The 25585-nt window shown below is 38.2% G+C and overlaps 1 protein-coding gene across 1 annotated transcript; it reads right to left on the bottom strand.

The window, feature by feature from the left end:
- Positions 1–23017: 23017 nt before the first annotated feature.
- On the bottom strand, positions 23018–24274 carry LOC148953897 (protein CFDP2-like). The gene has a single exon (XM_089086003.1). It carries the CDS (start codon positions 24272–24274, stop codon positions 23018–23020), a length of 1257 nt encoding a protein of 418 aa, XP_088942129.1.
- Between the last annotated feature and the right edge of the window lie 1311 nt (positions 24275–25585).

The raw sequence follows: 25585 nt of genomic DNA, 5'->3' as shown, positions 1-25585 counted from the left end.
TCTCTCTCTCTCTCTCTCTCTCTCTCTCTCTCTCTTATCTCTGTATATATCTATCCCAGTGTGCGTGTTATTAAAAATAGAAAAAACAGTTGTTAAGTGTGTGTGTTTGTGAACGATGTTTTAATGACAAAAAAAACCACAACGTTTCAATGTTAGGATCTAACGTAAATTAAGAAGTAAAAAAAGTAATAAAAGGGTATCCCTTCTACAGTTTTAGGTTATTAAACAGTGAAAATATTTTTTTTAGCTTAATAGAAGTGTCACATCACCATAAAAAAAATAGAACAAAAAAATGACATAATTTCTCTTTCATCAACCAGGTTTATCTTGAACCATCATATTAAACACGTACATAAACATATACATGCACTTACACACACATGCACACACACACACACACACACACACACACACACACATACACACACATACACACACACACACACACATACACACACACACACACACACACACACACGTACACACACACACACACCCACAAACACATGTATACACACACACACACATACATACACACACACACATACATACACACACAAACATACATACACACAAACATACACAAACACACACACAGAGAGACAATCTAAATATTATTTTTCTGGTAAAATAAAAAATAACTTCACATTCATTTTTTAGATAAATGTACAGGAAATCATACCATCAACAATCCTAAGGACCAACAATCTATTCGATGACATGGAGATACCGTTATTATCTCCACCAATACAATTCAAAGATAATCTCCATTTCGAATCACAGGAATGGATAAAAAAATTTGAAAAATGATTATTTTGGTGATGATTGTAGTAGTAGTAGTAGTAGTATGCCTCTCAATCCTGATACACTCGAGGGTTTTTTGACTGAGTTGGGGGATTTCACAGCAAGCAACATCGCCAACAGTGAAAAAATCGGTGCAGGACGTGAAGTCCCCGTAACACCCCGTGTCATCTCCGATTTTAATTGTAGTAAGCTTCTTCAAGATAATGGGGGTAGTTACATTAATGTACCAAGTACATGTACAGGTGGTATAGTTCAACCAACTACCCTCGAATGGGCTGATTGTATCAGTCCTGATACACTCGAGGGTTTGTTGAGTGAGTAAGGGGATTTCACACCACGCAACATCCCCATCATTGAGCAAATTGGTGGAAGACATGAAATCCCCGTAGCGCCCCCTATAATGGCCGATTTTAATTTAGCTGAATCTGCCTTGCACAATGTGTATAGGGCTGAGTTTGGGGTTCCATTTAATTCACTAACATCAGGTTGCATGATAACGGATTTGGTAGACATAGTAAACTCCTATGTGGGCAAGATTCGAGCCCTTCTTGAAAGAGTGATTCGTGAAGGAGGTGGGAGGGACGGGATTAAGTTTGCCATCGCACAAAAAATAATTTATTTAAATAAAAAGGCGGATGAAGTGTATGAGCGTTATTTACGTACTGAAATGCTACCACTTCATCCGGACCTGAATAGTTTTGAGGTTGTTTTTATGGAATGGGATGATAACATAGTAACAAAATTGGATAATTATACTGAGGTGGGTAGTGGGTCTGTGGTTTTATTTATTGGGAGTTTGGATATTAATGTGGGTAAATTTAAAAAGAATTTTAATTTAAGGGGAGGCCACAGGAGTGGGGCAGTGGGGGAAAAATATAATGAAGATTTAAAGGGGTGTAATGGTGTATAACGCTTCAATTTCGATAAAGGGCTTCAATGCTTCAAATATGCATTTCTTGTGGCAGCTCACAAGCCTCTGCAGAAGGAAGCTAGTAAGGAACTGTTGGACGATTATGCAGTTAATGGGCGTCCAAATTTCCCTAAAGTAGATTTTAATTGTTTAAGTGATCAATATCCTGTAACAATTAATGGAATAACTATTTTTGAGCAGGATAATGCAGATTTAACGATTGGCGTTACTGTTCTAAAATATGAAACAAAATTTGAGTGGGGTGAGAAGAAAAAAGGGGATATATTTCCAGTGAGGGCTCCATCCATTGAATCAGTGGAATATTGAGTTTGGCTTCTTTACAGACCAGCCAGTGATCCCGATTCAATTGGACATTTTTTTCCAATACCAAAAATTAGTCTGGTTTTAAGTGAGGATAAAGGGAACAAAGGGGGGAATGTTACTATTGTCCAACATGCCTTTCTAGATTTCGGTCAGAATTTAACTTAAATAATCATATGAAGAATTGCAAGCGTCACGGATGTCAATCTTTGCAAACATATAGCGGTGACAGGACCATCTTGCTATGTAAAAACTTTCAAAATTCACTCCAACAGAGTGACAAGGTGGCCTTAGACTGCGAAGCCGCTCTCATAGATGTGTATGATCCACCGAATTCAAATCTTGTTAAAAAACATGAAGTCGTTGCAGTCTTTTATGCTCACGCACAAAGAGACTCGTGTAATTCCATGCAAGTGGTAGAGGTAGTTGAGAGATTGCGTGGTTAGGATTCTAAGCTCTCAGCCGTGACAGCACTCATTAAAACAGCAAATAATTAGATATCACGGCTGCGAAATAAATCCTATCCAATAACTCTATCACCAGAGGACGAGTTGGCCATAAGAACTGAAAGAATGTGCTGGGTTTGTAAGGAGGAATTTGTTGAGGGTAATGGGAAAGATGGAAAGGGGAAAGGGGGTAAGGGGAAAGGGAGTAAAGGGATGGTCCATGACCACGATCATTTGGGCAACCCAATTGTATCGGGATTTAGTAATTTTCGTGGAGTGGCCCATTAATCGTGCAATTAAAACGTTAGTAAACAATATTTTCTACCTGTTTATATACACAATTCCAGCTATGATCTGAAATTTATTTTACCAGCGTTTGCACGATTGCAACAAGGTGGTGTTGTAAATGGCGCATGGGTAGATGGTTCTTTTTCTTATAATATCATACCCAAACCATCTGAAAAGCTGCTGCTCTTAGAATTCAAATGGCAAATAATACATATTGTTCAATTGTGCATGAATAAGATCCATTTTTAGACTCCTTTAGCTTCTTCCCCAAATCCCTATGACAACTCATTGAAGTGCAGAAAAGTAACGATTTTAATAGTTTCCCCTCCTTAAGCAACACCTCCTTAAACTGCACTTTCTAGACGGTGAAATGTATGATTTACTAAGGTGTAAGGGCATATACCTGTATGAGTACTACAAATCCACCGCGAGGCTTTCTGAGGAACAATTGCCGTCCATCAACTCGTTCTATGATTCACTTTAAGATCGTCAATGCACCACTGTCGACTATGAATTTGCCAAGAGGGTTTGGGTCAAGGGAGGGTGTAAAAGGGGTGGTATTATTGTAGATTGTACCTGGCAGGTGATGCATTGACGTTGCTGGATATTGTTTGTAAGAAAACGGATAAAATCTATGGGGAATTTGGGTTAGATTTGGGTTATTATTTTTCCACTCCTCATTTGGTGATGGATTTAATTATTAAAATCAGTAAAGATGAAATAGGCTTGATCACCGACGTGGATCAGAATCCATTTGTTAAGAGATCAATAAGAGGAGGGTATGTTTTTCATGGAGATCGTATCCTTGAAACTTATCCGACTGGACAAGACACCGGTGTAAAGTCGGATGCCGTTTTCTTAAATATGAAGTCTCTCTATCCGTTGGCAATTTCTGACTACTCTTTAACGTGTGAAAATTATAAATGGGTTAGCGATCCTCGTGCTACAGATTTCCCCAACATTGCCAATGTTGCGGAGAATGGACCACAGGGATGAATTTTTAAAATCGATGGTGAAATACTGGTGGACCATGATGGCCCGGTGAAGGGTTTTGTTTTCCCGTGCATAAACAGAGCGGTGACTAGGGACTCTTTGAGTCCATACAAAATTTCTAAGTTAGAGGATGGTGGTTTTGCACTGGACACCTTCAAAACAAAACTTATCGCTGACCTTCATCCGAAAGAGAATATCGTTGTACATCACGTTCTTTTGCGGTGGATGGTAGCCAACGGTTTAAACGTCACAAGGATACATAAGACCCTCCAATTCGACCAGAAACCCTATTTGAAAACGTTTATTGACAGTTTTGTTGGTAAACATTCCGAAGTGAAAAACTAAAAAATCAGCCTTCGGTAAAATGTATGAGAGAGTACGTAATCGAAGTCGTTGTGACGTTGTGACTGACCCAAAAGAATGTGCTCGAATCGTTGCCGATCCAAACTTCAAATCATTCACCATCATAGACTCGAATATGGTCCTCTAGAATAGAAATGAAAGAAACGTATTTCTAAATAAAAATATTACAGGTGGCAGCGCAGTTACTGAAATTTCAAAAAAACTTATGTTGTCATTCTTTTACGATGTGAGTAGGCGCCAATGGCCGGTGAGGGAGAAGTTCAAGTGTATTACAGGGATACCGGTTCACTTTGCTAAAAGTTAGAGCAGCGAATGTATTGGAAGATTTGGAAAAAGGCGCGCGCATTAGCTATTGAATGGGCTTTACCAGTGGGAATGAGTCCACTTACCTGGAGCTAGTGAAGTACCAGGCCCCAAATTAGTTATTAATGTTAAAATCAGAGACTGGATGTGACTTGATTTCCAGTGGCGTGCTTGCAGGTCCGAAGGTGCACTGTGTGCAAACACACAATGAGGTAATCGAAAAAGTCTGCAAAGGGGTACCTAGACACTATATGAATAAGAATTTCGACATGAATGTATATAGAAACATTGTGGAAAATAGTATAGTTCCAAGGGCGAAAGTCATGGCGATGCGCTCTTTAACATTTAAAAACCATACAGTTTTAGTTGATAAAATAGCCATGTGTCCCGTGTCGGATAAAGTTTATGTGTGAGCAGATGCTGTGACGGTGCTACCCCACGGACATAATCTAACTTTTGACCGAAGTGTATGTCGAGATTATAGACATCGCCTCGGTTGGAAAAAAAATTCAATTGTAAATGGTTTGGTGGTGGTGGGATCCTTTATTTAATTGAGGTTTTTTCCCAACTTAGCAGTTTTTTCCCCAACTCAGTAGTGGGTTTTTCCCCCAACTCAGCAGTGTTTTTTATAGCAAGGTAGAGTCATGTTTTTTTCTTGTTTTTTTGTTTGTAAATAAAAAATTGTTAAAATTTTTTGGGGGGAACCCGCGGCCGGCACGGGGGGGGGGTCTACGGCCAGCCAGCGCCAGTGCCCGCTACGTCCTTCCGGGGCTGGGGGGCCCCTTTCCAATTGTGATAAGTGCTTTTTTAGTGTCTTGTTTTTGAATAGATAAAAAAATGTTTTGAATTTTATTACGTGATAGTGCCTTTTTCATGTTTTTTTATGTGTGTGCATTAATAAAACATTTAGTATTTTTTGTAGTGACGTTTTTATTTGAGAATAAAAAACTTGTATCATTCTTAAAAATGTTTTGTTTTCTTCTTGTTCTCGAATCTGATTAGGGAAATTACTATTATTACTTATTCAAGGGAACGATACTATCTACAGTCAGTTGTGTTTTGATATCGATACAAATGGGGACTATGTATCAATTTCAAACTTCATTTTAGTCATTTCTTTGCGGGCCATCAATATCCGGCCAAACGACACTTTTAACAAAAATAATTCAAAATCGTGATAAAATGTTTTTAAAAAATCCAACAAAAATTTGCTATTACTACAGTGTTTGGCAAGAATCCTATGGTAGAATAAAAACTATTGCCCCGGACACGAAATTTATGCTTGGACTTGACATTTTTAACAGTATTGAATCAAACTCTTGGTTGATTATTTACGGTCTGGCTGAATCCATTGAAGAATGGTCTCAGGAGATGATACAATTGTTCACTGTCCGATCTCATCATCAACAAATCTCCGTAACCCTAGTTCTACACAATCTCTTTCAGCAGAGAAAATGTATGAGAACACTTGCTTTGAATTGCACCTACTATATCATCTACAGGGTTGTTCGTGATTCCAGTTTCCTCATAACGTTAAACAGACAGGTGTATCCGGGTGAACCGAAATTTCTACTCTCGGCCTAATATCAGGCTACCAACAAACCCTACGGATATATTCTATTTGACCTGAATCAGAACACACCCAAGGATTTATGTGTGACCGATATTTTTGACAATGAAATTACTGTATATCGGCCGGTGAACAGTAAAAAATGTCGTTAATTGCAATCATGACACCATGACAATCATGGTCGTTAATTGCAATCACCGTCCTAGGTAATTCAAACCACGGCTCAGGAAGGCCATACTCAAACATGGTGTCAACAGAGAATTCATTAATATCATATCTGAACTTTGTTTAAATCTAACTGAAGGTCATGTTCAACCGCCAGAAGGTGTTAAGCAACAAACAAAGCAACATCGTTCCCTTGTACGCTCCCTAGCATCAGCAGCAAGCAAAAATAAAGGAAACGATTTTAAAGGAAAACAACTTCTTCAAGAGGGTGGTAATTTTTTTACACTTTTACTGCCAATCATTGCAGGGCTTGTAAATAATTTTCTCTAGAGCATGGCCAAACCCTGTAAATTGACTCCAATTGAACTGGCCCTTTCGCCAAAAGAACATTTCGAGGACAATTTCAATAAATTCATTAACAATGAGACAATTACCGACGATGAAAAATTAATTCTGCTTCAAAATGCACCTCGATGAATCAACTAACATAAACCCTATCGTGAGAGACCACTCACAGTAAATGTCATTGATTACAATGAGGAAACGAATCCATCATCATCATCAACAACAACAATAATACTAAAAGAAGAAGAAGATTTGTCTAAAATAATGACAAGTGTTGCAGATCTAGTGCTAAATTCCTACAGTGTAAAAGACTCTTGACATACCTCAATGACAGTGAACATGTTTAAATTGATGCTAACTGGAAACAAGTTGTAATCCATAGCAAGACCTACATTCTACTTGATTTATTTTCAGATATGGGCACGAATCGTAAAAGACTTGTATCATTTGACAGTCATCTGCATACATTTTTAAAGTTTATTGGCCTTATTGCCAATAAACATGTTTTAAAACGATTAAAGGAATTTAGTCAAATATCAAAAGATGTTTTTAAATCATTTTTGGAAAATACTAGCATACCAAGTGGAAATTATTTGACAAGGGTTATGAGTGGGGGAGTCAAGTGGAGACGTTTTAATATCACTGCATCTCCCTCACCATCACCTGTTAGTATGTAAATGGGCAGTGGACACTTCACTACGTGTTTACGTTCAAAATGGTTGAAGCATTGAAACATGTCTATGAGAATATTGGTGCAGTGGGAAGTTTATGTTCACCCGCTGGACTTGCTCAAGTCTCTGGACTTGCAAAGAATCGGGCGGCCGTGTATCTACAGAATGAAACAAGTTACACTTTACATCGTAATCGTAGAGTTCGTGGAAATCACTATCTAAAAACTAAAGCCTTTTCCCCATTACAAATATTACAAGCAGATCTTTTGACTCTGGATGAGATTCACCGGTGTCACAATCACTCATACAAGTACATTCTACTTGCAATCAGTGTTTTTAGTCACTATGCATATGCCATTCCGCTGCGGTCAAATAGCGGTGATGAAGTTGCTAAAGCTCTTGAAATCATCCTTGAACAGGAATGCTATAAGAATATTTAAACTGATCGGGGTAGTGAATTTGTTAATCCCCATGTAAAGAAGGCTTCTACTGAAATATAATACAATCCTCTATCATAGTTAATAAAGTTAGGATTGTCCAATAAAGGCAGGATTGGCCAAACGGCTGATGAGAACTATTTGACTTTTAATTTCTAGATATTGCACTTTGAAAAATGCTGCTGCTTTTATTCATGATTTGGATAAAATCATGTTGATTTATAATCAACTTCCACATCGATCCCTGTCCAACTCAACCCCAACAGAAGTTCATCATGATGTCAATACACTTGACACTTTTCTTAAACAATATTCCAATGGTGGTAATGAGAAGAAAATGAAGAAATTCAATGTTGTTGATACTTTTCGAATAAATCAAACTACTAATGTTTTTGAAAATGGTAATTACTTATGGTCCACTGAACTTTTTTAAAGTCTTCAAACTCTTGGACCCTACACCTATAATCTATCATCTACGTGATATGAAAGATGGTGAGATTCTTGGTGGCTTTTAAGATTATGAATTGAAAAAAGTTAAAAACACCAGAATCTATCTGATTGAAAAGATATTGAAGACTCGTAATCACAGGGACATGAAACAGTTGCTTGTTCGTTGGCTAGGATACAACTCTGATTTTGATTCGTGGATACCCGCCGAGGACATACACAATGCTCAATGATTCTTATTTAACGTTTATGTCAAACTTTTCCGACCCACTCTACAATTATTTGAATAAAACAAGTGATATTTGGACAAAACTATCTCCCACCTTTAAATTCGACGATGAAAAGTATGAAATTGCTCTTGTTGATTGTATTCTCAAAAATACATATGATATCCTGAGAAAAGATCGTACGTATGAGATAAAAGTTATACCATTCAATTGGTCAATCTTTGTCGAGTAGCAATGGGTTGAAGTACTTAGATCTAGTGACTATCCGGATGTTAGATTGAGAAATAAAGAATTTGTTAGTATGAACGATTTGTGTCGTGCAATCAATAGAAAAATCTCTGTTCGTAAGAATGGTACATTTCATTTTAATTATTCAATGTAACACGATAGGAATGACATTACCTCACCTGTTGACACTGAAATGATTCATCTCAATGATAATCTGAGAGATGTTCTTGGCTTTAAGGGGAATATGATCAGTGACAAAAAATCTGGAACTGTCAGTGGGATGAATCGTGTTATTTTTGCTGATTATCCACCTGGTCTCGCCTCAGACTCCTGCATATTTCTTAATGCATCCTTTGTAGAAATATTGAGAGTTGGTAATTCAAATGCCCCCTCCTACGTGTTCTTGAACAAAAAACAACCCATGAACATGTGCATTGCTATGATATAAAGCATCTTCAGTATGTTCCTGTAAACACTTCGTTTATGGAACTCTGTCAGTTAACATTAAGAAATGAATTAGGTGATCCTCTAGCAATAACAAAAGGTTTGGACGTGATTACATTTCATTTTCGACCCATTCAGCAGCAACAACAACAAAATGGCTAATAGAAAAAATATATTTATATGCCCTGATATTGATTGCTATGTTACTGCTCTCCAACCATGACAATTGGGCCATGGAATGGACTATTATAAAGGCCGTTCGTCAATGTCGGGCTACGGTCTTGGCAGTTGCTTTGCTAAGCGGCTTCGCTCTGCAATACCGCTGGCTAAAAATATATTGCGCTGGTTGCTGCAGATTTTGCATCCTCTACGCTACACGATTGGGGGGATGATAAAGATTTTAAAGAAAGTGTTTCACAAAATCTCAGGGCCAGAACACGATCCCTTGGTGCCCTATTGAAATTACGACAAAGTGGACAATGTTTTAAAAGGAGGAGAAACATCTCATCACTCATCAGTCTCTACTCAGGTCAGAAGCGAAAGACATCATCACTCTTGTCAAAGAAAAGTAAAAATAAGAAAATTAAACCAAGAAGAAAATTGTTAGATCGAAAAGGGACTTCTTTTACTAGACTGAAATGGTATATCTACCCCACAAGGAATCTCATCCCACAGTCACCTTATCTCTAAAGCTTTTCAATGCAGAAAGTGTTGATGTCAGTGTAAAACACGGGTACTGTGAACAATTCTATCCACAGCAACCCCTCTCTGGAAACATACATTTTCAAATTTATTCCAATGAAGTCTACTTCATAGATTTATCATCCACATTTATTGATTTCAAAGTTATGGTGAGGAAAAAGTCTGAGTATTTACCTCCCTCCAACGTCTATGGACTATCCTATGAATGTGGTATGCTGCACAACTTATTTAAACAAATATTTGTCTACATAAATGGAACATTGGTGAGCACTAGCAATAATCTATCAAACTATGTGATTTACGTAAAATTTATGTTGATGACTCCAATGGCCTATAAAAAATTGAGAGGTCTGCCAATGGGCTATGACTATAAATCAAATGTTGATACTGACGGTGAACTCACTTGGGCAGTGAGCAAGGAGTATCATTTAGTTGGTTGAATCAATCATGAAATATTTAATATATCCCAATGGATGCCCCCCAATGTTAAAATTGATATAAAGTTACAACTTGCACAGTCCAATTTCATATTGAGTAAAACACTTGATGCAGCACCCAACGCTAATGTCAATCTCACTTCGGCAATACGTCATGTGCGAAAACAACAGGTTATGAGTTCTGTTGTTTTGGCAATTGAAAAACTAAGCACCTCTGGAAATAATATCAAATTGCTCGTTCCTCATAGAATCGCCAACCAACGTCATATTGCCACTGGATCAAGTACCTACACCGATTCTTCATTTATCAATGGTGAAATTCCTTCGAAACTTGCCATGGCTTTTGTAAAAAGTGCCAGTGCCATAGGATCGTGGACAAGTTCTACTACTAACTAACAACTCATCGCAGCACCAAGCTGCCTGAGGCCAACACAGCTACGCACGCTCCTCCCCCACCCCAATCTATTCAAAGCCTCCCTCTTTACACCCGCCCACGAAATTCCAATTTTCCTTAAATCTTTCTTTATGACGTCCTCCCATGCCAGACGGGGATGACCTGCTTTCCGTTTAGCCCTAGATGGTTGGCCGAAAAGAACAATCTTCGGCAATCTGTCATCCTTCATCCGCACAACATGCCCTAACCACCTCAACCTTTCTTTCATTATAGACCTAGAAAGCGGTATTGAACCACATTTTTCGTATAGCCGATTGTTTGAAATACGGCCAGTCAGCCGGGTACCCAGAACAATCCTTAAGCAATTTCACTGGAAAACATCTAGCAAATCTTCATCCGCTTTTCAGAGCGTCCATGCTTCAGAGCCATATTTGACCACTGACATCACTGCAGCTTCTGATATTCTAATCCTGGTTTGCAGACTTATCTTCCTATTCTTCCAGACATTTTGTAACTGTGAAAAAACAACCTGAGCCTTGGCTATTCTATTTTTAACATTTTCACTGCTCCCACCATCTTTACTAATCATACTACCAAGGTAAGTGAAGCTGCCCACCTGATCAATCTTTTCATTACCCAACGTCACCTTTTCATCTTCACTTATTCCTAGCCTTAGTGACTTAGCCTTCCTAACATTAATTTTCAAACCAATACTAGCACCCTGAACTCGCAAAACCTCTAAAACTGCATTCATTTTGCTCACACTTTCATCTAGGATGCTTAAATCATCAGCATAGTCCAAGTCCAGGAGACTTTTTCCTCCCCATTTGATTCCGTGGTCTCCCATTGCCTTTCCTGTGCTCCTTAAAACAAAGTCCATCCAAATAATCCATATAAAGGGGGATAGAACACAATCCTGCTTAACTCCTGATTTAATACAAAACCAGCTACTAACCTCATTTCCTACCTTAACCGCAGCAGTGTTATTCTCGTACATAGCACTAATCACTTTAATGTATTTTTCTGGTGTACCACACAAGCATAAAACCTTTACTAAAGCTGCTCTATCAACAGAATTGAACGCTTGCTCATAATCTATAAAACTGAGGACCAAAGGTGTTTGAAAACTTAGGCACTTCTCAATTATTAACCTAAGAGTGAAAATTTGGTCAACACATCCTCTACTTTTTCTAAAACCGCACTGCTCTTCTCTTAAAACTTTGTCTACTTCATCCCTCAGTCTAAAAAGTATCATATTACAAAGCAATTTGCTACCTACAGAGACCAGACTAATTCCTCGATAATTACCACACTCACTCTTATCACCTTTCTTATAAAGTTGCTCAATTAAGGTTTTCCTAAAATCGTTAGGTACTTCCCCTTTTTCAAAAATCACATTCATAATGTTATTTCTAACCTCAGAGCCACCATATTTAAGAAAATCATTTACTACCCTATCAGCACCTGGAGCCTTATTATTCTTTAATCCTTTTAGTACTGTTGCTAATTCCTCCTCACAAAACAGATCTTCCTTCACATCCAAGGTATCACAAAATTTTTCATTTTCCTCTATATTTTTTCCTGCAACTCTATCTCGGTTAAGCAAGTTCTCTAAAGGTTTGGCCCATCTCGCTTTAGCTTTTTCCTTATCACTAATTGCCACCCCATTCCTATCTTTAACTGGGACAAGTCCGGATTGAATACTACCTCTCAATTTGTTAACGTGCCAGTACAATATTTTACTATTATGCCGTCTAGCTGCATCTTCTAAATCCTCGGCAATTTTATCCATGGCCTCCACTTCACACCTCCTTAGTTCATATTTCAATGCTTTCTCCACTTTCTTTACATTTCTTTTGTTATCATGCGATCTCTCACTCAGATAATTCTTGTACAAATCCTTTCTCCTTTCTATTAAACATAAAGCTTTTTCACTAATACTCTTAGCTGCAGTTCTAGCTTTCTTCCCTAATACACCTTCAGCAGCTTCACAAACTATTTTTCTAAAATTATTCCCACCATCTTCCAAATTATCAAATTTTAAACTCTCCACTTTAGTATTCAACTGTTCCTGGAATGTTTCTCTCAAATTCTCATCCTAGAGTCTACTAACATCATAACTTCCCGGGAGGTAATTACCCTTCCGATATTTCAGCTCATAAATTAAACCTTGACACTACTAGATGGTGATCTTGACTTTTAACATCAATAACAGCACTCCTATATACCCTAGTATCTTGTATTGATCCTGCCAGTCTTCGGTTTACTATAACATAACCAATAAGGTTTGCTGTCTTATCATCACGTGAATATCATGTTAGCTTATGAGCTATTTTATGACCAAACACCGTATTGGTTATAACTAGATTGTTATACCTACAAAATTGCAAAAGTCTGTATCCATTTCTGTTTTCTTTTCCTACACCAAATTTACCTAAGCTGGGATACCATCTATCCTTATTTCTACCAACCTGTGCGTTAAAATCTCCCAGTAATAACATCATATTTCTACCCGGGACCTTGTCTATTCGCTCCTGTAACTGTAAGTAAAATTCATCTGAGTCACTAGTATCTCCGTCAGTCGGTTCTACAGGGGCATATACTACTATAATTGATACCCTGAATTTTTTAGTCATAAAATGAGCAATGAGTATTTTGTTATTAATAACTTCCCAGCCTCAACAAGACTTAGCAGCTTCTTTATTCCTCATGAACCCTACTCCCTGTCAATGTACCCTGTCCTTCTTTCCTGAGTAAATAAATTCTATATCACCTAATTTCATGCTTCCTACCCCTGGGATATAAGTATCTGAAACTCCTAATAAATCCAGTTCGAATCGTCTGAATTCGTCAGTCAAAATTTCGATACGATAGTCATTTTTTAATGTCGTAACATTCCAAGTTCCAATTTTCATGTTCTTTAAATCATTAAAAAAAATTCGCCTCAGGAAAAGCAATGATCCCGGATACCAGTGCGGGACGGGATCACATATCTTCTCAAGTCTACACTGAAGTGCTTAAGCCGGCTTAGAACCGGACAGCAAAAGGTCCCTGGGACCTCCATGAATGGAGGCTTTGTGCAATCCTGGGCCCATCTTGGTCACAACATGGTTTTCAGCACTTGGCGATGCTCTTCTATCAACAAGAGTCGAAATCCATTACAGACATTCTCAAGCCTATGACTACTGACACATTATATATTCATGGCTAAAAATATTATGCTACTATGGGGAGGCAGCCCGTAATAGATAAATTAGCTAGAAAGAGGTTTTTCAGCCCAAAGATGCCCATCAAAACATACAAGGCACCGGAAGAATTGTCCATTAGTCAGAATCCCGTGCAAATTCTGTGTCGTTTACTAGGCTATAATTTCCTCGAGGGGCGCCACTCCTCAAGTGGGAATAGAGTTGACCGCAAGGTCCCCAGTCTTGCAGGTGCCCCGAAAAGGTTAAGGCAATCCTTTGCAGAGGCTTCTGTCCATAGAACTGGATCTCACGCCCTGCTGCAGTTGTCCTTCAATAGAGGATCCTGCCGTGATGGTGTTCTGCACCACCATGCAATTTAACCCAATACTAGGAGAAGGCTTCCAACTCATGAGCCTTGTGGATAAACCAGTAGGCTCTTTTGAGTGTACATTTGAGGGGCCTTCTTCCTCTTCCGCCTGTGTTTATGACCCCGGGCAAGGGTGCCCCAGATTCTATTATGGACCCCCAGGGACAAGGTCCCCCCTTGGTCCGTGCACATGAATATGTGCACGGACCATGAATATGAACTATTTGAACGTCACATGAATATGAAGTATTTGGACTTTCCTCTCTTGCATGTAAAGTAAATGGAATTCCTCTCTACAATCTGTCCTTTGATAAATCCTACAGAACCCTATATGAATTGACAATACAATTCCTAGATGGAGATTCTCAACTATATGAAAATGTTATTACTGATTCAATATTCGCAAAAAGTCATGGTGTCATTGTTTTGGACTTGTCTGATACTCAAGATATGAGTATTGTCCGAACGGGTACCGTAAGTGTAGAGTGTACCTTTGACAAAAAATTGACAGAGAGTGTAAGATTAATCTCACTCAATCAATTTGAAACCTATTGGGAAATTACCCCCGACGGTAGTGTTCTGTTAGACTTGGCACCATGAATACCAATCAAATAATCGATGTATTTAACATGGATGTTATTATTTCCAAATACAAATCCTATTATATACCCTCAGATTTCCTTGAATATGTTAATACTGCTAACAATACCATTATCATTGTTAATAGTAGTCCATCGACTTTGCAGACGGGTCATTGGTTATGCATCTTTCAAACAGTGACGAATATAGAATTTTTTTATCCTCTTGGTCTACCATATGCATTCTACAAACCACACATCAAAAGCTCCTTGAAGGAACTGAGAAAACAATTATTCAAAGTTGGATGCCAGTACAAGATTTATCAACAAAAAGCTGTGATTTTCTTGCATTGCTATATTTCATTTTTTGATGTCGTGCCTATACTTTTAGTGAATTCCTCAACATTTATGTACACAGTCCAGGTTTGAATGATTTTCTAGCAGAAAATACCCTCTCAGGCCTGTATAATATTGATTTAAGTGCCCTAAGAATAAAGTGTTTGAAAAATGTATGTGAATTTTTTTATTAATAAAATATATATGCACTATAAAAATAGTCTTTCGTCTTCAATGTCTAGATATCTTCTTCTTCTTCTTCATAGTCATTTAGATTGTCATCATAGTCGTCGTCAACAACGATTAATGGTGGCATATCATTGGAATTCAACTTGTACTGATCCTGGCCTGCAAAGTCAGGGTGACATTTTCCACAATATATTGCAACTTCATTCTTATTAAATTTTCTTTTGAAGTCAATGATATTATTACGATTCATATTGTAATATTCACCTGTTTCTATATGATTATTTGAAGTAATGTTGCAGACAATATTCTCATTTGAAGAATCACTTTCTGTAACGGCCAAATATAATCATTACTAGCATCATCCTCACAACGATGACGCAGGAACCATGCTTTCTTCATGTTTTTACAATTACAAGGTGCTCTAAATTCTTCTTCCCAATACAATTTAAATCCACGACGATACCAATCCCTTAGAAATAAACTGAAGTCAAGTTTAGGGTTTTTTCCAATCATGCCAGGGAAGTATTTTCCCACTGGTTACACTTATCAAAATGACAATTGGAGTATAGATATCCATTAGGATGAGAGTCACAAGTCTCTTCAAGACAGGTATTACAGTCCTTAATTTGTACAGCAGATCCTTAATGCAATTTACACGGATTGCATAATCTACACTTTTCATTATAGTCATGAACTGTAGAACAGTTCTCACATGATGACCAGCTGCCCAATGTATATAAACGAAGTGAACATGTATGATACATTTTTTCGATGTTGCCCGTCTCACTGCCAAATAGAAACTGACTCAAAATCAATAAGAAAAACATCGTCTTCTAAGAGGAGGAGGAGGAGAATTAATCGAGTATCGTCACAAAAACTTTTTCCTATTGTTTTATAGAATAAATTTCTAGGTAGCGGTTAAAAGCAGAATCACAATGTCATTTTGCTTTGTTTCAATTAATATATCAATAAATTGAGTAAATGCATTTGATTCACAACGCATAAGCTTCATACAATAATCCAAAGATGGTGAATCAGTTCCCATCATACTGTTAAGCATTTCTTGAGAAAATATTTTCCGTTGAAGAGATAATTCCAGAAAGTCATCATCTAACGCTAAACATGTTTTAGTTTGACTAGATTCCCTAAGATCTTATGTTTCTCAAATCCAATCATTTTCGTTCTTGATACTCCCACTACCAGCTATAGACTAAATTAATAATTGCAAGTTTCTGCTTTGTGCACAATCACAATACCTCTTGGTCCCCCCCCCACTATATATAGAGAGAGAGAAAGTGGAGTAAACGGTCATCTAGAGTGTCTAATAAAAAAAAGTATTATAAAAAAAAAACACATTTATACTGACAGAAATGTAATAAAAGAACATATTTTCACTCTCTTTGCGTTAGGTGAGTCAATTCATTTTCCTCAATGTGCTTCATAATAGCATGCAACCCATGTTGTAGTTGTGATAAATACATTATATTCACTTTTGTGGCAAAGCATAATTGTTCATCTGCCTTGAATTTACTCAATGATATAACGTACCTGTCAAATATCTCATCCCACTCAAATGTTAGTCGGGAATCCTTTCTAAATTTCAACTGCTACATTGGGAGCCTTTACAACCTTGTCTTTACAACATCGCTGTCAGCTCCTTCGATGTGTAATAGCGTGAAACTACTCATTTTCACTATATTTGAACGTTAATTTCTCCAATTTGAAATAATGTAAACTAATCAAATTCAACTTATTGACTGAGATACTAACTCGGTATCGGGATTATTATATCTATGCTCAATGTCAGAGTAAAAGCACTCCTATAATCATTCTACAATGAAGAATCATGTCTAACATCAAAACATCCATAACAGCCTGAAAAACTATTCAAAACCATATATCCATACAATAAAACATCCATACAAAAAAACATTAGATAAAACACCAACCATATAACAATACGTATAATCAATCATAAAGTAACACACATATTCAACCATATATCCCAAACCATCTCTGTAATAATAATCAGACTCCCCTACAATAAAAATCAAATATAACACCCATACAACAATAAAAATCCATAAACATAAAACATCCATATACTTGTCTTCTCTCTTATATTGACATGGTAATGTCCCACCTGCCCTCTCTCTACCATTAATAAAGTAATCTCCTACCACCCCTCTCTCTATCATTAATGCAGTAATCTCCTACCACCCCTCTCTCTATCATTAATACAGTAATCTCCTACCACCCCTTTCTCTATCATTAATACAGTAATCTCCTACTACCCCTCTCTCTATCATTAATACAGTAATCTCCTACCACCCCTCTCTCTGTCATTAATACAGTAATCTCCTATTTCCCTCTCTCTATCATTAATACAGTAATCTCCTAACATCCCGCTCTCTTAGATTGACACATCACTACTGACTGGCCCCTTTCTCAAAATCTTGCTCATTAAAAAATATATTATAGTGCTTTGAATTTTTTTTTTTTTTTAATTGCAAATTTGCTTTTAAAATTGGGACAGAAGCCAAACTTCACATTAGCGAGTAAGGAGCTAAGGATGAGACAGTCCCCTTCATATAAAGAATAATCAGTTCAAATAAGTTTCAAATCTGTTCCTTGCTTTCAGTTGAAAAGCTCTTTTTTTATTTAATGTTTGATTTTTTTTTAAATCCTACTCAGGCCTAACCAAGATGTAATTTAAGGTAAAGGTCTCTTAAATCCCTGGTTAATTGCTTTTAAAATGTGTAAATCCATAACTGTACGTTGGTTAATACTGTCCTACGTTTAAGTTTGTAATTTCAATTTTGGATAAAATTTGAATTTACTTTAAAAATTGCCGATGAACAGTAACTTTCGCAGAAACTCCTTGCTAATATTATTACTGAAGAATTTCGGTTGGATGGAAAGGAGTATTATTGTTTGGATGGATGGAAATTCTGTGAGACTTTTGATCTTCTACATAACTGAAGCCATCACAACAACTAAAATAGGATATTAATACAGCAAATACATTGATAAATACATTACATTCGTTTGTTTAAATACATCGAAGTACTTCATATAAATAGAAAAAGAAAATATTACCATTTAAAATTGCTGAACAATAAGTTCCTAACAGTATTTGCCACCCCAAAGAAATTTCCTGGAGGGCCTGATGGCGGCCTGCCTTGCCTTTTCCACCTCTGTGCTAGTAGATATGGGAATTTAATATTTTATATGTATAGAGAAACACTTCAATTAATTCCTACCCCCCTCCCCTACTTCTTTCAACATTTATTTGAAGTCTCATGAACAGTAAGCAGTTTGTACATTAAAATATATTTTTCAGGAAACTACCCTACCCCCCACCTAAACAATGACTCACTTTCTCCTCATTATAGCTGATACGCAATTACAGATAAACAAACATTGCCTAATTCGATTACAAATAAAGCGAATCAACTTGGCTGAATCCAATACTGCCACCAGGGCCTTGTCAAGGATTTTCGTTCGGGGGGGGGGAACTTTTCCCGTGGACTTTGTCTAACAGCCCCGAACAACATTACTTTAGCTCGAGACCGTTAGTCCACCCTTTGCGAACGAGGGCGCGTCCACTACGCATACTTAAGGGGTATCTTTAAGGGGTATTTTTTTAGTAACGCAAAAACAAGACAAGTATTTACATACAGTTAAAACTACAAACTAATTTTTTTTTTCTTTTTTTTGGAGACAGCAAAAACAGTTAACGCAAAAAGAAGCCAAATAGTAGAAGTAGTCTGTATATATTTTTTTTCTTTTTTTTAGCTAAAAGTAAAGGCGAAGCGAACCAAAAGTAAAGCCAATATCTATAAAACGAACTCCAGGTGACGATTTTTCTTCCCTGCAAAAATAACGATGACCTTCTCAGGGCAGATGTCAATGTCCCTATGGACTGCAAAGAGACTGCAAGCCACTCAGTCTTCCTTCTCCTGTTGAATTTTTTAGCCAGGTTTTGAGCCTTCTGAATTTTGAGAAACTTTTTTCCGGAGTAGCAGTGCTAACAGGTAACCTCCCAAGAACAGTCAGAAGAAGAGAAACATTTGGGAAAAAAGGTGGCGTCGCATGCCTGAAGCGAAGACACAGCACAAGTAGGCCTCTCTGATATCGGAACATTCTCCCACTTGATGCACCATAGCTCAATCTCTTGCTTCAGACAGTCTTGATCGGGAAGAATATTGCCATACAATTCAACCAATGACTTTAACTCATTAAGGTTTAACTCATTAAGATGGAAAGAAACAATTTTGGCAGGAGAAATGACACTGAGATTTGACAGCAGTTTTTGGTGAAGCTCAAATCGTTGTTTCAGCTCGGAAATGAAGTGGTCCAGGAAAGGAATAAGGAGTGAGGTTCTATAGGCAGGAGAAAGGACGCTGAGATTTGACAGCAGTTTTCGGTGAAGCTCAAGTCGTTGTTTTAGCTCGGAAGTGAAGTGGTCCAGGAAAGGAATAAGGAGTGAGGGTCTATAGTGGTTGAGAAGGTCTGGATCGTCTGCATGCATACTCCGGCCACCTCTCGTCTTTGGACGATTGATCTCCAGTCCTAAGTCGCTGGCAAAACCCTGAGCTGCGTCGAAAATAGACGTGAAAGCAGTAGCAGCATTTCTTCGCATTTCCTAAGTTTTTGAAAGGACAGTTTCTACGTGCCTGCATGCAGCTGCCAAATCAAAGTCAAGTGACTGAAGAGTCTTGCACAGTGGAAGCGTAAGGCAGAAAAGCTCTTTGACCACATGGAGACATGCAACAAATTGTGACTGGTACATCGCGTCCTGCATCTGCGCCGCTTTTGCAAAAGTTTCTGCATTTCTGTTCTCTTCAAGGGCTTCCAAGGGTCACTGGAATGGTCCGTACAGCTCAAGAAAACTCACGACTGAATCGTGGTGCTCCACCCATCTTGTTTCACAGAGTCTGGTTAAAGTAAGTTTCCTCAAATCCGGTATTATTTCATTGATTTTCTCTTTTAGATTCTGTGTCCTGAGGGGGGATGTAAGGTAAAAACTGCAGAACTGTGACAAGAAATCGAGAAATGCTTAAACGCCGGAATAAATCATACAGAAGAGAAGACCAAGTTGTGATTGTGCGCACTACAATGGACGTAAAGTGTCTTCGGATAATTTTCACGTATAACGGCCTGGACACCCCTAAGATGCCCACTCATCGCTTCTGCACCATCATATCCCTGATTAACTACCTTGTTCAGATTAAGACCAAGGCTTTCGAGAAATTGCAGGATTGATGAAGCCAGACCTTTCCCAGTCAAATCAGAAACTAGGGTAAAACTAAGGAAGTCATCATACAGATTCCCTTTGAAAGTGTAGCGGACGCAAACATACAGCTGCTGGGCATTCAAAATGTCCGCCATTTCATCGGAAGGCACCGAAAAGCATGGACTTGCGTTTACTCTTTCCACAATAGACTGCTGAAGAAGCTCCCCGGATGTGGCGATAATACCAATCCGGATGATGGAAGAAATATACGTGGCATTTCCGGCCGCGGAAAGAAGATGGTTCTTCAGAACATCTTCACCGTGTCTCGCCCTCAGCCACATTAGTGCTTGGGAGTTCCCATTATTGTGAGAAGGTTCTGGATCCGAGACCGAAATGGGGCCGGAATTGTTAGTATCACGAAGGGCAAGCTATTGTCGCCCACAAAATATCACCGTCTCAACAATTAGTCGCAACTTCTGGCAATTTCCTTGAACCTGCGCTTTCTTCGCCGCGTCTAGTTGGTGCTCGATATTGTCCTGCCTTTTCTCCGAGAAAGAAATGAAATTTTCAGTGGATATGATGCAGTTTCTATGAAACTGTACCCACCAGATCCACAGGTGTAGATGAATGCTCCGCAGACGTCCCACTAACGCCAATGTCAGAAACATCCCTGGTTCTCTTGGGCGCAAAAAACGACGCAATGTCACACTTCCTCTTAATGTTTAAAATCGCTCTTCTCTTATCCAAGTCCAGAATTGAACTGAACTGAACTGACAATCTTGCACCCTCCTCTTATAACATTTACCTCGAGCGCCCATTAACCATAATTCAATATGCAAGGTCAGGTGAATATGGGGTTACCTAATTGGCAATCAAGTAACCCCGTGTTCACCTGACCTTGCATAGTAAATTAGGATTAATGGGATAGTAAATTAGGAACGCAATTAGTTATTGCGTTAGCGATTGCACAACCGATTACCCACAAAATGCAATAGGATTTAGTGTAGGAGCATATTTTTTTCTGGTAAGATTTTGTCTTTACAGGTATTTTTTAGACTAATATTTGACTCGGTCAAAATTTCGGTGGGGGAGGAAGGGGGGGGTTCAAACTGGGTAGCCCCCTCTCCTCCCCTGGATACGGCCTAGACTGCCGCCGAGTTGTATTACTTTTTTTGCAACTGGGAAGCCTAAAATACTGCTATTGATACTTTTAAATCAACGAGCTTCTCAGAATTTTAAATTGATCGCAAATTCGTCCTCTTTAGGGTAAAGTCTTAGTTTGGTGCACTGAAATTGCAGAAAATAAAACTTTTCTCTGGTCCAATAAACATGTATCGACGATGTTTCTTTTGAAAAAAAGCGAAATTCCATATTTTGAAGATTGGAACTCGAAACCTCTACGATAGGGTTCTCTGATATTATGTATCTACTAAAGGGATTTTCAATAATATCGCTTGATTTTTTGGGAGTGTTTCCTCTTTTTTCAAAAATCAAGTAAATTGTCTCAAAATTTTGGTTCTGGGTGTTAACAATAAACTGAACGAAATTTATATATTTAAAATCAGTATAAAAAGCCAATATTGCCGGTATAGCAATTATTATGATAATCCATTTTTAGTTTTGGTGAATATTGGCCCAAGTCACTTTTTACTTCCAGTTTTTTTATCACAAACTACTTGATAAGATTTTCTTGTGACGATTTTTTTTTTACCTGTTCATTTTATTTAGTTGAATATGACAATAAACAGAAAGATGGTCAATTGACAGCTGGATACTAACATTTAAATTTTTTTTCGCTATTCTATCTTTTTTTAATGTCTGAATATACAAATGATTTAATATCCAGGGGAAGAATTCCCGGTTATGAAAGAGGTACTTTTTACATGGCCGTTATAAATTTCGAAACGTGGTATCTATGCAGGCAGGATGATTTTTGAGTATCTCTATTCCTTCTGTAAACTATTCTAAGGCGTAGGAAATTGCATAAAGACAAGTCTGCATCTGTTATGATCTACGGAAGCAATAAATCTTTCTGTAATTTTGGTTTGAGTTTTGATTGTCTTTTAAGATTAAGTGCATCATAATTACATATATTATTGATTAAATAAATGGTCCCTTTGCCATGAATCCCTGTCGTTTAAAATTTACTGTATTTCGTTTCATTTTGCATGCAATTGAATTGCTCTTTTTATTTGAGATTTTTTTTCTAAGAGCGTTTAAAAATAAACTTTTTCCTACAAAAAAAAATCCTAAAATATATTCCCTGTCACCACCACTGCAATTTTGGTGTCTGCTCCCCCCCCCCACCTCTTGAAAATTTTGTGCCGGTGTCCTTGTTACTGGCACCTTCCAATCAGTCTGAAAGGTCTTCTTTTCCCATGTAAGACAGAAGAGAGGTCCTATTTGCTCCGCTACAATATGTTGTAAGGCCTTGTAGACCTTAGGAGGGAAACCATCTTTGCTAGGTGACTTATTGCTTTTTAGCTGATTAATCACGTTCAGTATCTCTGAAGTTGAAGGTAGTGCCATGTCCATTTCATGCGGTGATTTTTCAGCCGTTGGTGGCAGCATTAGCGTTGCTTCTTGCCCGTCTGCGTTTGGATCAAGCAGGTATTTAAAGTGATTTTTTTAGTGACCAACTTTACCTTGTACGTCAGGAATCAAATTACCTTGAGATGCTTTTAAGGGACCAGCAACTGGCAACTTTTCACCGGTGTTTCTTTTAGGGTTCAATGCAAGCTTTTGTTTATTATATCTGGCTGTTTTAGCTATATCTAAAGTAACCTCATCCCAGAACTGTTGGCAGTCCTGACATAAGCTTAACTTGTTTACATAACGACTTAGTGTTACTGAAGTTGGTCCTTTTGATGCCTGTTGTCTAACCTCAATTAGCTTTACAGTTTTCTCTGAATTATATTTTTTCTCAGCAAAAAATTTCTCGCCTTTGCTCTTTGCAAGAGCAAAGGCGATAATTTCAGCGGTCACCTTTTCAGTGGTGTCCCGGAATTGTTTCCATAGGGTAATGGGATCTTCATTACAGTCAGTTGAGCTTGATAACCGGTTCTGTAACTTCAGGCAGAAATCTTCTTTCACTGTTTGAAACTTTACTTTCTCCAAGTTTAACTTCCTTTTCGTTGGTTGTCTCTTCCTCAAGCTCAATTTCAGGAGTATCTTTGAACCTACTAGCGTATGATCACTTTCAAGTTTTAATCCCATGCATGCTTCTCTGTAAGCTCGAGAGTCAATGACAAAGGAGCGCCAACACTGACGGATCAATATATGGTTAATTTTAGCAGCTGTGGAACCATCACTTGTGGAATCCCCTGTGGAGCACCAAGTTATCGTTTGAGATTGTTTGTGTTGGAACACGGTGTTGTTAAGTTTAGAAGATCCTGCAAACTGGAGCCGTCGATCATCATTGGAGTACCGCTGGCCGTAAGTGAACCGACCAACAATATTGTGAACTTTAGAGTCTATTGGGTCAACTCGGGAGTTCCAAATACCCGTTAGAATCAGGAAGTCTGGTTTGGAGTATTTCTGCATCGTAATATCCAGATCAGTGTAGAAGGAGTCCTTGTCAACATCTGTTACCACTCTCGTCGTTGCATAGACAGCAATGATAGAGATATTGAATAGTCTTCCTTTCAGTCGTAGTCTGTTTATTTTAGGGTTCACGGGATCCCATGTAATAAAAGATTTTGGTGCACGACATCCAATCATAAGGCCGACTCCATAGTTGCCAGATCCATTATACGCACACAAGTTGAGGAATGAGTACGGTTCGTTGGAATCACGGACTGGTATTGTTTCTTCGGACACTCCATTCAATCTTGTTTCTGCTAGACAAAGAACATCTGCTTGGTAGCGATTCTTTTTCATAGCCATAACTAGCCTTGTTGATTCTCGTTTCATCAGTGTCACATTCCAGCTATTAACTCGGTATACATCCTTCTGTACATTTATTTCACAGGGGAATAGCTCGCTCACTTGTCGATCTCACCGCTATTTTAGGAAGTAAGATTGTGTCACTTGAAACGGGGGACGCCCGAGAATGTACAACGTTTTTGAGAGCATTCATTTCTTCATACATGTTTTATTGGAGATGTTTTTCAGAGAAATTGCTAAATGTTTTCCAGAGAATTTCCTAAGGATTGTTCTGGGTACCCGGTTGACTGACCATATTTCAAACAGTAGGCTGTACGAAAAATATGGTTCAATTCCGCTTTTTAGGGCTATAAGGAAAGAATGGTTGAGATGGCTAGGGCGCGTTCAGCGGATGACAGATTGGCGAAGATTGACCTTTTTGATCAACTGTCTAGGGCTAAATAGAAACGAAGTCGTCCTCGTCTGGGGTGGGAGGATGTCATAGAGAAAGATTTGAAGGAAATTTCAAATTCCTGGGAGGGTATAAAGAGGGAGGCTTTGAATATATTAGGATGGAGGAGGAGCGTGCGTAGCTGTGTTGGCCTCAGGCGGATTGGTGCTGCGATGAGTTGTTAGTAGTTTTAATAGTAGTTTCATTGGAGTTTTATTGACCAACAGTTCCCTAGAACCTTGGAACCCTGACAGGCTCGAGAAAGCCCTTTGCAGAGGCCGTTGTATATAAATATTGGATCACACACCCTGCTGGGTTTGTCCTCCTATAGAGGATCCACCCACGATGGTGTTCTGCTTCACCATGCAACCTAATCCATTGCTGGGAGAAGATTTGTGACTCATGAGACATGTTCTAACACAAGTGTGCTCTACTGACTGTACATCAGAGGGACTTTCTTCTTCCTCCACCATTGTTTATTACCCCGGGTAAGGATGACCAAGTTTCTATTATGGATACTCAGGGACTAAATCACCCCTTAGTCCACACCGCTTATTCAATGGATTTACCCTACATATCTGTAGGATGTTTCCTTATCCTCCACCTAGGGGTGCTCTGAGTGGCGTGGAGGAGGCCCAGGTTTGGCTATGTGCGCTAAAAGTTCAAAATCAACAAACACAGAATAAAGGAGGTTTGAATATGGCGTATCTGCAACAGGGTTGCCAACTTTTTGGTCAATGAATATGTCCCTTGAGTATCCAAAAATTTGTCCTTTTTAGCCAAATTATGTCCATATTGTGTCTATTATATGTCCATAATATGTCCATCTTGAAATCTCAGAAACTAGTTTTTTATGACTTGTAAACTTCTTTCAAAGTGGT

The sequence above is a fragment of the Artemia sp. Qi Xiang Cuo genome, chromosome 3, assembly GCF_049724085.1.
Source record: "Artemia sp. Qi Xiang Cuo chromosome 3, ASM4972408v1, whole genome shotgun sequence".
Taxonomy (NCBI): domain Eukaryota; kingdom Metazoa; phylum Arthropoda; class Branchiopoda; order Anostraca; family Artemiidae; genus Artemia; species Artemia sp. Qi Xiang Cuo.
The sequence above is the reverse complement of the archived record's forward strand: the minus strand, read 5'-3'. Positions and strand labels throughout refer to the sequence as shown.

What these genes read in the sequence shown, in the direction of transcription:
- LOC148953897 (XM_089086003.1), bottom strand. Translation starts at nt 24,274, where the DNA reads ATGGCTATGAAAAAGAATCGCTACCAAGCAGATGTTCTTTGTCTAGCA.